Source organism: Embiotoca jacksoni, unplaced genomic scaffold, assembly GCF_022577435.1.
Source record: "Embiotoca jacksoni isolate LCO1_2020_lvr unplaced genomic scaffold, fEmbJac1.0.p SCAF_4, whole genome shotgun sequence".
Taxonomy (NCBI): domain Eukaryota; kingdom Metazoa; phylum Chordata; class Actinopteri; family Embiotocidae; genus Embiotoca; species Embiotoca jacksoni.
Genome location: NW_027185392.1, coordinates 4,987,790 through 5,001,526, shown reverse-complemented (window position 1 = coordinate 5,001,526; position 13,737 = coordinate 4,987,790). Strand labels below are relative to the sequence as shown.

Genomic DNA, 13,737 nt, shown 5'->3' with positions numbered 1-13,737 from the left:
TTTACTCTTGTCACTCTCTTTGCAGGGACCAGGAAGTGAGTCAGAGCTCGGGGTCTTAGAGTGGGGGGCCCTCGGTCAAACATGGGGCAGCACAGAAACTGCCTGTACCACATATTGTAGACCCTTCCTTTCTCTCTGTGGTAGTGTGATAAAAAAAAAAAAGACAAAAAAACAACCACATGCAAACAGCTAGGGGCTTAAAGTGACAGGCCCCCAGCCCTTAACAGATTCTATTTCGCAAAATTATATTTTTATGACCAAGATTTATGTCTTATTTTCTAGTTTTATGAGCTGCGTGATTTTGCATGCAGACTGTTCCAACTTCAAAGTTGTTTTCATGGATGTTTAAAGAAAAATGTCAGCAGTGTTGATCCTTTCAACTTAAAAGTTGCTGCTACAGTAGCTCTCTCATCACTCTGCTGGCAGCTGTGTTGTTGTTTTTTTAAAAAATCTTTTTTGTGATTTCTGAATGTTTTTGAAAACATATGAAGCTCAGTTTCAAAGCTGTGTGAAATTCTGTGGCCATAGGTTTGTGCTTTTATACAGTATACGAATTGTTTTAAAAGACTAGTTTGATCAAATCGTCGTACCAACGGTAAAAGCTGTTCAGATCCTGCTGCTGTCTAACATCAGTGTATATGTCAGCGTAAAAGAGGATTTTTTTTTTTGTTTTTTGTTTTTTTTTGTTTCTTCCAACAGCTGTTATCATCACTGTTTCCAATTGGCTCCAGCCGTGGAAGGTGTGGTCTGCATGAACGATGCTGCATCTTTTGTCACACCGTGCAGTTTCATGTTGACTAGTAAACTGTAAAGAAGCTTTAACCGTGTGTGGTCAACATAGCACCGCCCTTTCACTTCATGATAACAGTGCTTTTGCTTAAGCAATGCGTTTCCACACTTCTTTCTTAAAATTTCCACCTGTGGCAGGATTGAGGAGATGACCAGCCTACTCAAAGGAATAAAACGAAAACTGCGATCGTGTCGAGGTCTGCAACTTGGATTGAACTCCGACTGAAGTTTTGGAGAACCGGGATCATTATCACGCAGTAATTCGGATCGACACTTGGTTTGGGAACAGCCAACAGCGCTTCTTCTATCCAGGATCACTGGCACCATGCGCTCCTCGCCGCGTGCGTAAGCTTGCTGTGGCTGATTTCCCCCCTCCCCACACATTATGAGACGCCATGGCATGGTGTGACCGAGGGGTTCAGACTTTGCTGGCTATCGTGGGGGCCTTCATCGCCTTTAGCCTCATGACGATCGCCATCGGCACCGACTACTGGCTTTACTCCCGGGCGTACATCTGCAACACCACTAATGTCACCTCCGACGAAACCCAGATGCAACCCAAGAAAGTCAAAGGCGACCTGACGCATTCCGGGCTGTGGAGGATCTGTTGTATCGAAGGTAAAATAAAGTCTAATAAGTAAGTGTTTGTAAGTTAACAAACTTTTTTTTTTTTGCCATATATGAAGCGATCGGAGCATTTAGTCCAGTGTTGTGCCAGCTGATCTTCTTCTGATTGTTTTTCTTTAGGGCGGGGAGGTGACAGTAGACGCTGGGAAACTGATCAAATGGTCATTACGTTCTGTTAGTGGAACAAATACCTGGCAACTCCGAGTTAAAAATCCAGAAACGTTTTCTTTGACGCAAAAAGTGCCTTTGCAACAAATAGCCTATATTGTCTGATATTACGACGCATCAACAGTCGACATCAGCCAAGTGATTGAACAGCATTATCAGCCATATTTCTGTTTTAGAATGGCATGAAATAGTGTTTAAATTACAACATGGTAATGTTTTCAAAGATAAATTGGAGGGAAACGGCTGCATGTTGAGAGCAAAGGTGGTGCGTAAGGAATCGTTCGAATACGTTTCCCCTGTAAATTATTCATTTAGTCTCAGAAAAAAAGAGAAAACAATACTCAGATCATTTAATGTTTTACGTTTTGCGTAACATGAAATTAATCTTTCTTGCCCGGTATGATTTAATTATTCGTCCCCATCTTCCTGTTAACGAGAGACGGTTGCTTGGAAACTCCTCCCAGTAAAGACTAAAATAAGTTTTAGCTACAGAAGGGCTGTTTTGACTTGTTGGTTCAGGAGGTTTGGTAGTTTTCTCAGCTGTGTTGCAGCTTACCCATGATCCCCGACAAACACGCCTGAGGAGTTTTGAGCAGGGCTTCGCACGTTGCGAGAACGTTTTTGATTGGACACGTCTGCACACCATTGCGCGCGACTGCTTCCCTGAAAAGAAACCAAATCAATAAAATCAATCAGTTGAGTCATGAAAGTAATCACCAGTGACGTCTTCCATAATCTCTGCCTGTTGTGGCGCTGTCCACTGCTAGTGGTCCTGAAACCCTTTTGTCTGTATGATATTTTTTTCCGTCTAACTAACAAACCAGCTACATCTAATACATAGATAACTTTGAATTACATTTTTTTTTTTACTGATTTTATTTAAAAAACAAAAAACAACAAAAAAAAAACAACCTTCTGACACGTGCCTACAAGTGATATTTGATACTGCATGTATATACTTGCTCATTTATGTTTTACAGCCAAACAAATGTTGCAGTTATAGCTACTAAGGGAAAGCAAATCTGGCAATGTGTTATGTACTATGATTGCATTTCACAGAAATCATATCTCAATAAATAATAATCATATCAGAGTAGAGAGTTAGGAATGGGAAGTATGGAAATTCATTCAGGCTTTCATGTATTAAACACCAGATGAGCTTGAAGTTAGTAAATCAAAATAAATTGAGTGTTTAGATGTATTTGATTTAGAAAAAAGAAGCTTGCATCTCCTATATTTCCGTAAGACTCAAAGGCAGCATGTCTCAGACATGTAGAGGGAGCTCATGGGTGTGGGAGTTCAAGTCAAGAGGCAACACTTGCCCATTAGAATTTGTCTCATATGCTGGTGAGTACAGCAATTATAAAGTTCACACTCCAGACACCAGCTCTGCACTGTTACTACTTTTACTGGAATTTCATGTAGACAAAGTGCTTTTCTATTCATGGATTGCATGTAAAGTTAATCAAAAGACACATTCCTTCCTTGTCTGGCTTCTAAAAATGCTTGAGCAGAACTGAGATGGCATGCATGCTGTTCTTAAACATCTGCCGTCTTCCCCACCATGCTCTCACTCACTGCTCATTATGAATCCTGTTCACATTGAGCGGAAACTGAATATTTTTTCATTATCGCTTATAAATGCATCACATCAGCACTTTTGCGACAGTGTTGTGAAAGTCGATCTAAATGGCCTCTAGCGGCACACCTTTAGCTGCGCCCACGGCCTGAACAATGTTAGCGATATCCAATCAAAGACTTGCTTTTAAAAGTGTAACAAAAAAAAATAAGCAATCAGGACGCTCCCTGTAACTCTTTTTTCTAAATGCATTCCTCAAATGTCCAAAAATTTAAATCCTTATTTTAGTTCCTGCCAATCTTGTGTGGATTATCTCTCCTTGTGGTTGATTTGTTTGTTTTAGGGAAAAGCGTTCACAGCCACTCGACAATATAGAATCCAATCAATTGTATAAGCTGCATAAATGATGTGTCAGCCTCAAGGGATGTTGGCTAACCTCGTAGGAGAAATTACGCTTGTCTCCCTGTGCCTGACATGCATCTGTATGAGTGCCGTGTCTTGCAGAACAAGCTGGAGGTTCACTGACGTGAGCACTGGGAAAAAAATTAACTTTAAAAGGACTAAGTGGGATCCATTTCTGCAGCCAGTCACGCTGAAATACAAGAACTATCACTTAAGGATCTCCCCACCTTAATTGCTGAACATGCTGGATTGCCACTAAAAGATCTGAAATGTTTCAAGCAAGCATTCGGTGCGACTTCACATGGTCAAATCCTGCTGATGGCTCTTAATCTCTTCAAGTGTTTGTCTGTAGGTGATTCTAGATCTTCTCTGCATCATAAAGGCTGCTTTCTGTTTTTTTCTGGATTTGTTAGTATGTATGTGAGCGTGTGTGTTTCATTATTTCTGTGTGTGTGTGTGTGTGTGTGTGTGTGTGTGTGTGTGTGTGTGTGTGTGTTTGTTAGCCTGGTGAATGCATTAGCAAGATGTCAAAGGCGTCCTCTGAGAAGCGGAGCTTGAAATGTGATTCTGGGTTGCTGGGGGGAGGTTGCCATGGTGAAGCTATGCTGAGTAATAAAAGATGGGCTTCGGTCTCTCAGACAGATGGACTCTGGGGAGATACCTCCCCCAGTGAGCTCACTCTCTCTATTTATACCATCATTGCCCTAACCATCTTCTTACTGGCCTTTTGTGTATTATGTATTAATCTTTACTTCGCTTTTCTTTAGTTTTTGTTTAATCTTATACAACAACAATCTCAGCAACTTGCACATGGAGCATGGGGAAACTATAACCTTCATGACTAAGTATGCTACGTTTTGTCGCTCTTGTCTTTTGTGACAGCTTGCGTATGCACATTTGCGACTTAAACATGAAACTCAAACAGAGGGCACACATCAAATTTTATGACAAATTTTTAAGGGAACAGAAAGAAGTCACAGGAAGTCAAATCGAGTTGTGGGGATTGATGTTTGTGTTGTTCTTACACATTTTTCATGTTCCTGTGAGCAGGTGCATTGTCCTGTTGGAGAACCCAAGTGCCTTTGCGCCACTGTTCAGGTGGTTTGCATTGAATGTTTTCCCCCCAGAAGCCTCAGAACATCACAATTGAACTCAGTGTTGACAGTCTGATCATGAGGGAAAAATTCAGGATGCCCAATCCTGGGAACACCAAAAAAAAAAATCCCCACTTGGTTGCACTTGTGCCCTGAGACACTTCTTCAGTCTTGAACAGTGACATTCTGCTGCCGTTGAAACGCCAACATCAGTCCAAATACCTTGCTCAGAGTTTTGGCCACAGATTGTATATAAAAGCAGCTTCTGGGTCGGAAAAATTAGACCGACGCAGAAGTACCTTAAGCTGCAAAACCATTGAGTGTAGTTAGATGTTGGCCCCAAAAAGCCTCCGGCTCCATAGACTCCCATTCAATTAGTCTCATGAAATTCAAAGTCAACATTTTTTTTTCCACAAGTAATTTTGCACCTAAAGTTACTCCCTGTTAGTTTTCTGGCAGTCCATCCGAAAATAATCCCGTCATTAATTAGAAAATAATCTTAAAACAGATGTGTTTTTGGGGGCGTGTCTGTTTCATTGACAGGCCTGTGGTGGAGTCAGGTTACGGCTATCGGTGGGCAGGACATAATATTGTTGGGTTTCCAATCAGATCGAGTCAGATCCCCCGCTCGCTCCCACCCAGCTCGTCTAAATATGGTCACTTCCTGCTCCAAATCGCTCCGGCTAATATCTGAACTCAAGGTTTCATAATGGCCGCTCACAAACCAATGGGTGTCGTCACTGTTAGTTGCCACTTGGTTTTGACGCAATATTTTATGTGCATTCTCGGCTAAAGTCCATGATGAAATTGGAAATGTGCAGTGGTCACAAAAACATGTGTAAAACAGGTGCTGATCTCGATCAAGTGATATAGTATATAATATATGTAAGATCTGAGCTTTGGAAAGACAAAAACGACCCACTCTAAGTGGCGGGTGAGAGAGAGATCTACTTTATATACATTATATTAAATATCTTGACCCTTTCTTTTACCCCACACTTACCGCTACTTTTTTCCGGATCTTTCGGACGACAGAATCAGAAAATTATTCCTATTATTCTGAAATATTATTCTCATAAATATAACATATATGCCAGACACACTCAGACAGACAAAAATAATGTTAAACAATGAGTGTGCTTCTGTATCGTTCCAATGATTGTCCTCGGAACAGAACAACTCAAAAGGAAACCGAGAGAGGACACATTTTTTTTTATAACATGGGAGGCAAGTGAGTTATTGAGACACGATAGTGGTGAAAGTGATGTAGAAAAAAAAAAGTGTTGAAAGAGACTGAAAGAGGGGTGGAGAGAGTGCAGCTGACAGACCAAGTCTGGGATGTTAAATATGTTTCATCACTTCATCTCTGCTTTTCTTTAATTCTCTTCCCCAGCTGTCTCAGACATTAACCACAAATAAGCGTAAATTCTGCAGACAAGTGACACATCAAAAGTGCTGGTGGATACAATAGAATAAATCAAAAATACTAAAAATGACACATGCACCGCTTGTGTTTTATTTGCACTCATTGTGCCACGCTGTATTATGATAGTCAAACAAACATAGTGAATACACGTCCTACCTCCTCACCTCATCCAAATGAGCTGTCTGCCACAAGATACCACGCAGCCAGAGGATGCATAAAGCCACTCAGGCGTAAAACAAACAGCCAGTGATTACATCTGATCAGCCAATGTTGACACTGATTTTTATTTTATAGCCAAAACTCAGCTCACTACTGACCACACTGACAACAAATGGTGTACAACCCATCAAAAACACTCCACAAATTGGAAGTCCTGTTTCCAGTATTCGCAACAGCACAGTAAGGCTAAATGGACCAGTGAACAACAGACTCCTACATGCAGTGCACTGGCTGCAAGTTCCCTGTGAAGATTCTTTATAAACATGCAAAATTTATCCAAAGTTTCTTGCCATCTTAAAATGTTAGCGAAGCCAATTGTTAAACTATTACAGCCGTGTTCAGACCAAACGCAAAGCGAATTACTCCCGCGTAACGATTACATACTATGTCAATGCAAAGACGCGAATTGACGCCGGGCGACGCGAAAGGACGCGAATTTGCGTCCATGCAAGTTCAAAATATTCGCTTTGTTCGGTCTAAACACGGCTTCAGAATCCTGCAATGTTTGTATCCAGGTTTACAAGTTTACAGTCCGCTACTTTCTTACCTTTGCAGGTGCATCACTATGTTTTGTGATCTGTTACTGAAGAGACCCCCATCTGTTAGTAGAAAAAAAGAGAACAGAGACAGACATCCATTGTAGGGACTTAGCTGAATCAAACGATCTTGACAGATGACTTCCAAGTGTTTAAGTGAAGTGATGTAAAACTTCAGATTTCTCAATGGTGTAACTTAAATTCATTGATACAAACAAATCAGTGCTTACATTTTTAATGGTTGTAAAATAAGAGTAGAATATTCAAAATAATGTTTGGTCAATTAACGGAAGTTACACCCTTTATCATCACACTTTCAGATCATTTTTACACTTGAAGTGTCATGTAATATTTGATACCCGCTCTGGGCTTTTCCAATCTTATGCATTTGTTCACGAGCAGTTTGGATTGTCATGATTTATCAAAGCCCCTTTGCCTCTGCCAACAGCCACTCTACTCTACTCAGTTTTAGTACCAGCTATTTTCTGGATGTTTCTCAATGTGGAGAGATGCCACATGGAACTTGTGTGACATCATCAACACGACACACTCGCTGGTCCTTTTGTTGACAACCAAACAGAGGAACTATCAAATTTGCAGGTTGCCTTTTAATCGAGTACTACAGTGACTAACTGCGGCCATTATAGCAGCTTGGCAATGTAACAATGGCATGTTTGTGTAGGATGTGCTGCGACACACAAGCATTGATGCAGTGGTTGTGACGGTTATCCCTGAGCAGTAAGTGACCTGCCTTGTTTTCACATCACCTTTTAGTAACAACCTGGAACTTAAACAGAGGTGATACCAAAAAAAAATGTTTTAAGTTGCTAGGTCCTGTGTAGGGATGGGCTTTTCAAGCAAATGTACTAATAAAAATTGCTCTGAATTATTCGATAAAAAAAATCGACTATTTGCCTCCTCTTCTTCTCCTTATGTTGTTTCATGGCGGCTTGCAGACAGCTTTTAGGTGCATTACCGCCACCTTCTGATGGGAGTAACGCATTACAACCAGGCGCTGGTAAAAACGGGAAATAAGGAGGACGACAGTCACATATACAAATTCATATTTAATATTTTAAAACAAAGACAGCAATGACAGGAGGCGGCAGAAAAATCAGGAGTCAGACTTTTAATTCAAAGTCTAACTTTTCAATATTCATAACCCTGCGATGTTTTATTCTCTTAAAAGTGGAGGGAAGATTTTCTCAGTGAAGAGACTGGGTCTTTGAATAAAAGGTGCCTGAGGGCTTGAGAACTTCAGAACCTAGGATCCACAGCAGTCTGTCCTCACATAGTTTCTGACATGGTAAGAGGTGAAAACAGGACCTTTCATCTCAAACACAGATTTCCTTGGCCAAAAAGAGACTCCAGTTACCTACACCTTATTTGTCTCAGGATCATGAAAGTTGAATGTTGATTGAGTGAAAGGTTGGTTTAATATTTTCTTTCTTGGAGCTTCTCACATCAGACTTTATGAGGACACCGTGTTTTCCTTTAGCTGTTGTCACTCCCTACCTCCCAATACAGTTACTGTCATGAGTCACATTCTCACTCAGTGTGCTTTTGGCTTCTACACAGGTATTAACAAAGGGAGCTGCTTTCGGATCAATCACTTTCCAGAGGATAACGACTACGACACAGACAGCTCAGAGTACATCTTACGTAAGTCACTGCAACCTCTTCATCATCAAACACTTTCGCTCTTAATTCTCTCGCTCTCTTTCCTGAGTGGTGATTGACTTATTTCAAGGGTACTTAATGTGTCATGACATCTCTAGCCCTCCCCATAAAGGCCATGATGTCATGACAGTAAATGGAGCTATGGAGATATAGAGTCTGTTGTGTGCTGAGTAATAGGGCTCGTCTAAAACAGGCCAGACGTTACCCACATAAGACAACACTTTACGTTTGACGAAGGTATTTAAAATTTTAAATAATGGTAAAAAAAATTATACTTTGAGCAGCCATGCGGAAACTTTCCAAACACTGCTGGTAGTCTAAGTAATATCACTCCAATCAATCTTTCCATTTTGTTTGAGGTTTCAGATCAGTTACACTCAGCTTATCACATTTTGTGTCTAGTTTAAAGCCTTGTGGCCCGAGAACACTTTTCCCATTTTTTTCTGTTGTCAATATTAATGAGTTTCAATCAGCTCAGGAAATTTAGATTTTACACTCACGTGGTTAGTGTCACGGAAAGGCAGCAACATCTGCTAATCAGGTCGTAGTATCTTTAGAAACATCCATCTGTTGAACCTAAAAAAAGAAGTCAAGTGTTAGCGAAATGCAACTGGATTTGGTTGAAATTCTTGAAGATGTTTCCCCTCTCATTGGACTCACATGATGGTTGGGTAGGACTCCCACTCCAGTCACTCAGAACTCAAGAGGCCTTTCAGATGAGAGATAAAACATCTTTAAGAATTTCAAGCAAGGCCAGTTGCATTTCGCTAAAAAAAAACTGAGAGTGGTAGTGACCTGGATGAATGAGAATCTTCACAGATATACTGAGAAAGAAGTTTTTTCTCTTCTTTCAATCCTTTTAGTTCACTTGTGGCAAAGTTTAGGCTGTGCAGAAATTCTATCAATGGACAGGAGAATATTACAGTTACAGCATATTCATGTATTATAAAATACTTGACCCAATAATCGGTCTTTATTAAGTGAATCGTACTAAGTTGAAGCTGCTGGTATTTTTTTTTACAATTTGAAAGAACAAATAATTCTAATAGTGAATCAAATTCTATGTGTTTGATGTGTAACTTTAATAAAAATAGCAACACAAAGTAAATTAACAAATTAAGTTCTTTTAATAATGTAACACATACTGCTCATTGAATCTTGACGAAGACTGGACATTACAGCCTATACCGACATACAAATATGAGAGTTATTAGACCTGATTATTATACAGTATATTGGCAGATATTAGCTTCTGTTTAACCAAAAATAAATAACCGTTCCTCATAAGGACCTCTTAAAATTTGATCATTAAAAGGCTGTGACCATGACCTATTCTAAGAGGATATTTTATAGTTGAGAAATAAACTTGTCAACACTCCTTGCTGGATTAACTAAGAGCAACCATTTCACTTTCTATCTTTAGCAGCAGCGAACCGCCTCCAGGGAGGTCATTGTCAGGTCATTGTCACTTTGTCAGTCATTCAGCCGATCACTTTTGTCTAGACTGTAATATCTTGATAACTGTTGTATGGATTGCTATGAAATTTTGTGCAGGCATTCATGGCCTCTTGAAGATTATTTACAGTTTTGTATTCCCCCGACCTTTCCTCTAGTGCGACCAGCAGGTCTTCAGTTTTACGTGGAGTTTCAGATGTTGATATTCATGGTTGAAAATTATGTATACTAATGACTTTGGTGATCTCCAGACGATATCTGTAGTGCCATCATCTGGACAAAATTTCATTTTGTTCAGTACTGTAGTTTGTAACAAAATACCTGCAAAGATAAAAACCCATCACCATCAACTGTACTTTGACTCTTTAATCTTGTGTTACTCATCAGCCAACACATCTGTGTGTAGGGCTGAGTATCGTTAAAAAATTGTTGACACTGATATCAGTACCGATACCTTGACTTTGATTCCTGAACAATTTTCTGATATCAATTTTATAAAACCATTGTAAGAAGAAGAAAATTACATTGGTACAAATCTTGCAGTTTAGAGGGGGAGATTGTAACCCAGGTTATTAACAGATGTCCCTTAAACGCCTCAGACAAAGTTATTGCGAGACACTACAATTTACCAATGTTCCCTAAACGGTTTACACTAAAGCTCTCACTAGATGCTATACATTACAGATGTTCACTGAATGCATCACATGCTATCAGTAGATGCAAGTTAGCTGGCTGCACAAATAGAACTCTAAATTTACTGCTGCGCATGCAGCTCTGACGTATGGTGTTGTAATGTAAAATTGATCTTAGCTGAAACCAATTGAATTTACATATGTGGTTGGTTCTCCCAAGTACACGCTATAGTAAATGCTGTGGCTCACTGATGAGATTTACTTCTGGGTGAGCAACCAAAAGTTATGAATTATAAAATAAAAATGTTTGTGTGGAAGTAGCCTGTGTATCATACTTTGGTAATGAATGATAAGGCTTTTTTTTTTTACATTAGATTCTACTGAAGCAATTCTGTTCGAACCATAAAAGTATCGAAGTTCAGTACCCAGCGATAAGCTCATATGTACCCGTAAAAGATGACCAGCACATTTATTGGTTGGGCTCCACTATACAGTCTTTATGTAATTCTTTTGACGCGTTTTACTTTGTCATTTGACAAGGAGGCTTCACTGTTTCTATCTCATGTGACTAGGTATAGTGCGGGCATCAAGTCTATTCCCAATTCTCAGCACTATCCTTCTGATGTTGGGCGGCCTGTGTGTCGGGGTTGGACGCATCTACAGCGGCAAGAACAACATCCTGCTGAGTGCAGGCATCCTGTTTGTGGCAGCAGGTAAGACGAGCCTGAAAGTGGACTACAGATCAGCTCACAAATTTGGTTAACAACGAATATACTCTGTACATTGCCAGAGTGTGAAAGAAGGACAAGAAAATAAGCAAACAGAAGGTGAAGGCTTCCTTTTAGTGTCTGTGTTGCAAATACATTTTGGTCATTTCCCTTTAAAGCCATTAACTTTTCTTTTCTTTTTTTCAAAAAACTTGTATATTTCTATTTTGAGAAGCATAGCACAGCAGAAGTAAAAATCTGCATACGCTGTAACAAAAACTTTAGGATTTGTCATTCATTTTTGCACCTAAACATTTTTCCTTTTTTTTCATCTGACCCCTATTCAGGCCTGAGCAACATCATCGGTATCATTGTCTACATCTCCAGCAATGCCGGAGATCCCAGTGACAAGAAAGACGAGGACAAGAAGAATCACTACAACTACGGCTGGTCCTTCTACTTCGGAGCCCTCTCCTTCATCGTGGCCGAGTCAGTGGGTGTTCTTGCGGTCAATATATATATCGAGAAAAACAAAGAGACACGCTTTCGAGCCAAACATGACTTCATCAAAACCACCTCGTCCTCCTCACCATACTCTCGCATCCCAAGTTACCGCTACCGACGGAGGCGTTCGCGCTCCAGTTCGAGGTCAACGGACCCCTCCCGTGATCCCTCCCCTGTGGGAATGAAGATCGGTGGAGGGGCAACAGGGTTGGGGATGGGTTTGCCAATGGGTGATATATCCATGTACACCCTCAGCAGGGACCCTCTGAAGGGTGGAAGTGGAACTACGGGGCCGTATAGCCCCGATAGGGACTCTGGGTTTTTACAAGTCCACAACTGCTTCCAGAAAGATGTGAAAGATGGAGTGAACAGGAGGACCACACCGGTATGAGGTCAGGAGTATATTGCTGTATTAAACAATAAGCTTGGTGGAACATAGTAGATGTTGTACAGTTAATGAAAAAGGACCATTTCTCCCCAAGACTGTCTAGGCAGCAACAGTGTTGAAAGGTTGGAGCTTGACATCGTTTTTCTTGTGCCCCTCTGTGACAGAAAAGTGCTTCATTTGGTGGCGAAAATCTGATATCAAAATAACTTTCTATGATAGGACTCAATAATTTCTTGAAAAAGTGGTTACAGGAATTTTCTAGCAATATTTAAAGAGTTGTATTTAAAATCTACTATTTAAAAAAGTAAAAGCCTAAAAAAATGTTGTGCTTGTGCTGGTATTCTTTGAAGGTAGTCTATTTCTGACTTTGCCTAGTAAAGAGATTGACCTTTTACAAACTTAATGCTTAATATAATCAAAATTCTGAATATTAAACCTATGGTAGTTGTGTTTTTCTTCTAAAACAGTGTTTTGAAAATGAAATTCTTTTACTCTGAGACAAAACAAAATGTTTGCCTCCAAAATTGTTTGCTATAATTAAGTGATTTATGTGATTGTTTGTTATCAGAGTATTATTGTATCGTACTTGTTTGTAATTTAACACAAATGGTGCTAACTTGATCTGTACACCTTTGATAGTCTTATGCCTTCTCAACTCCAATTTAAATACTTTTACTGTATCTTAATAACCTCTCTCGAGCTTGTCTGAGTCGTGTGACAAATGTGTGTTACAGTATGTGAGTGTGTGTTATGGCTCTGAAACACTGCCACTCTACAATACATTCATACTATGAATATAGATTTCTGTAGATATGAATTAACAAAAATGACAAGGCTCACAGTACATCCCAGTATGCTGTGTGGTGTATTAGTATAAACACGATTTGTATAGACTGCCTGTGTAGTTTGCTCTCCATTCACTCAGGGACGATGTATGGAACAAATTAATTCCTTACTTAAAGCCAGACAGACTGTTACACTTGGTATGTGTAAAAACAGAGGTGAGGTCATGCTGTGTGTGTTCCTGTTAACTAACACGACTCTTCTTTCCGCATTTACTGCCTTTGTGTTCTGAAGGTTTTTGTCTGGTACACATTTTTGATCATCCAGCGAGAAAATACATTTTACTCATAATAAAGTCTTTTCTGTATTCTTACTACTCCACATCCATAAAAAAATGTTTGGAAAATTATCTAAATGAGCATTTTCAATGAATTGACAACAATAAAAATGTTTGTGTCAGGATGTAGTTATGTGACTTTGTTTTGCAATTGCTGCATAGTGTTGAAAAATTTGACTTAATATAGTCAATTTTGACCTAACTTCTTCTTTCAGCTGCCACTAATTCTCTTTTTATTATGGATTAATCTTCTGGTTATATTCTATAATTGACTAAGTTCTTTATCAAATGTCAAATAATAGGCGTTAAACAATTTAATACAGCGTACCTGTTCCTCTTAAAATAAGAATCAACAGTTGGTTAAAAAAAAAAATACTTTAAAAATGTTCAATTAAAAGACAAAGTAAAACA

General features: G+C 39.5%; 1 protein-coding gene across 1 annotated transcript; it reads left to right on the top strand.

Moving 5' to 3' along the window:
- The first annotated feature begins 807 nt into the window (after positions 1-807).
- On the top strand, positions 808-13,438 carry LOC138209516 (voltage-dependent calcium channel gamma-4 subunit-like). Its single transcript, XM_069168153.1, has 4 exons — positions 808-1,407; positions 8,419-8,502; positions 11,180-11,320; positions 11,662-13,438. Exons 1-4 carry the CDS (start codon positions 1,185-1,187, stop codon positions 12,207-12,209), a joined length of 996 nt encoding a protein of 331 aa, XP_069024254.1. The 5' UTR covers positions 808-1,184; the 3' UTR covers positions 12,210-13,438.
- The last annotated feature ends 299 nt before the right edge of the window (positions 13,439-13,737 follow it).

Coding starts and splice junctions, on each gene's coding strand:
- LOC138209516 (XM_069168153.1), top strand. CDS start 1,185: ATGGCATGGTGTGACCGAGGGGTTCAGACTTTGCTGGCTATCGTGGGG. Junction 1,408..8,418: donor GAGGATCTGTTGTATCGAAG/GTAAAATAAAGT, acceptor GCTTCTACACAG/GTATTAACAAAGGGAGCTGC. Junction 11,321..11,661: donor CATCCTGTTTGTGGCAGCAG/GTAAGACGAGCC, acceptor ACCCCTATTCAG/GCCTGAGCAACATCATCGGT.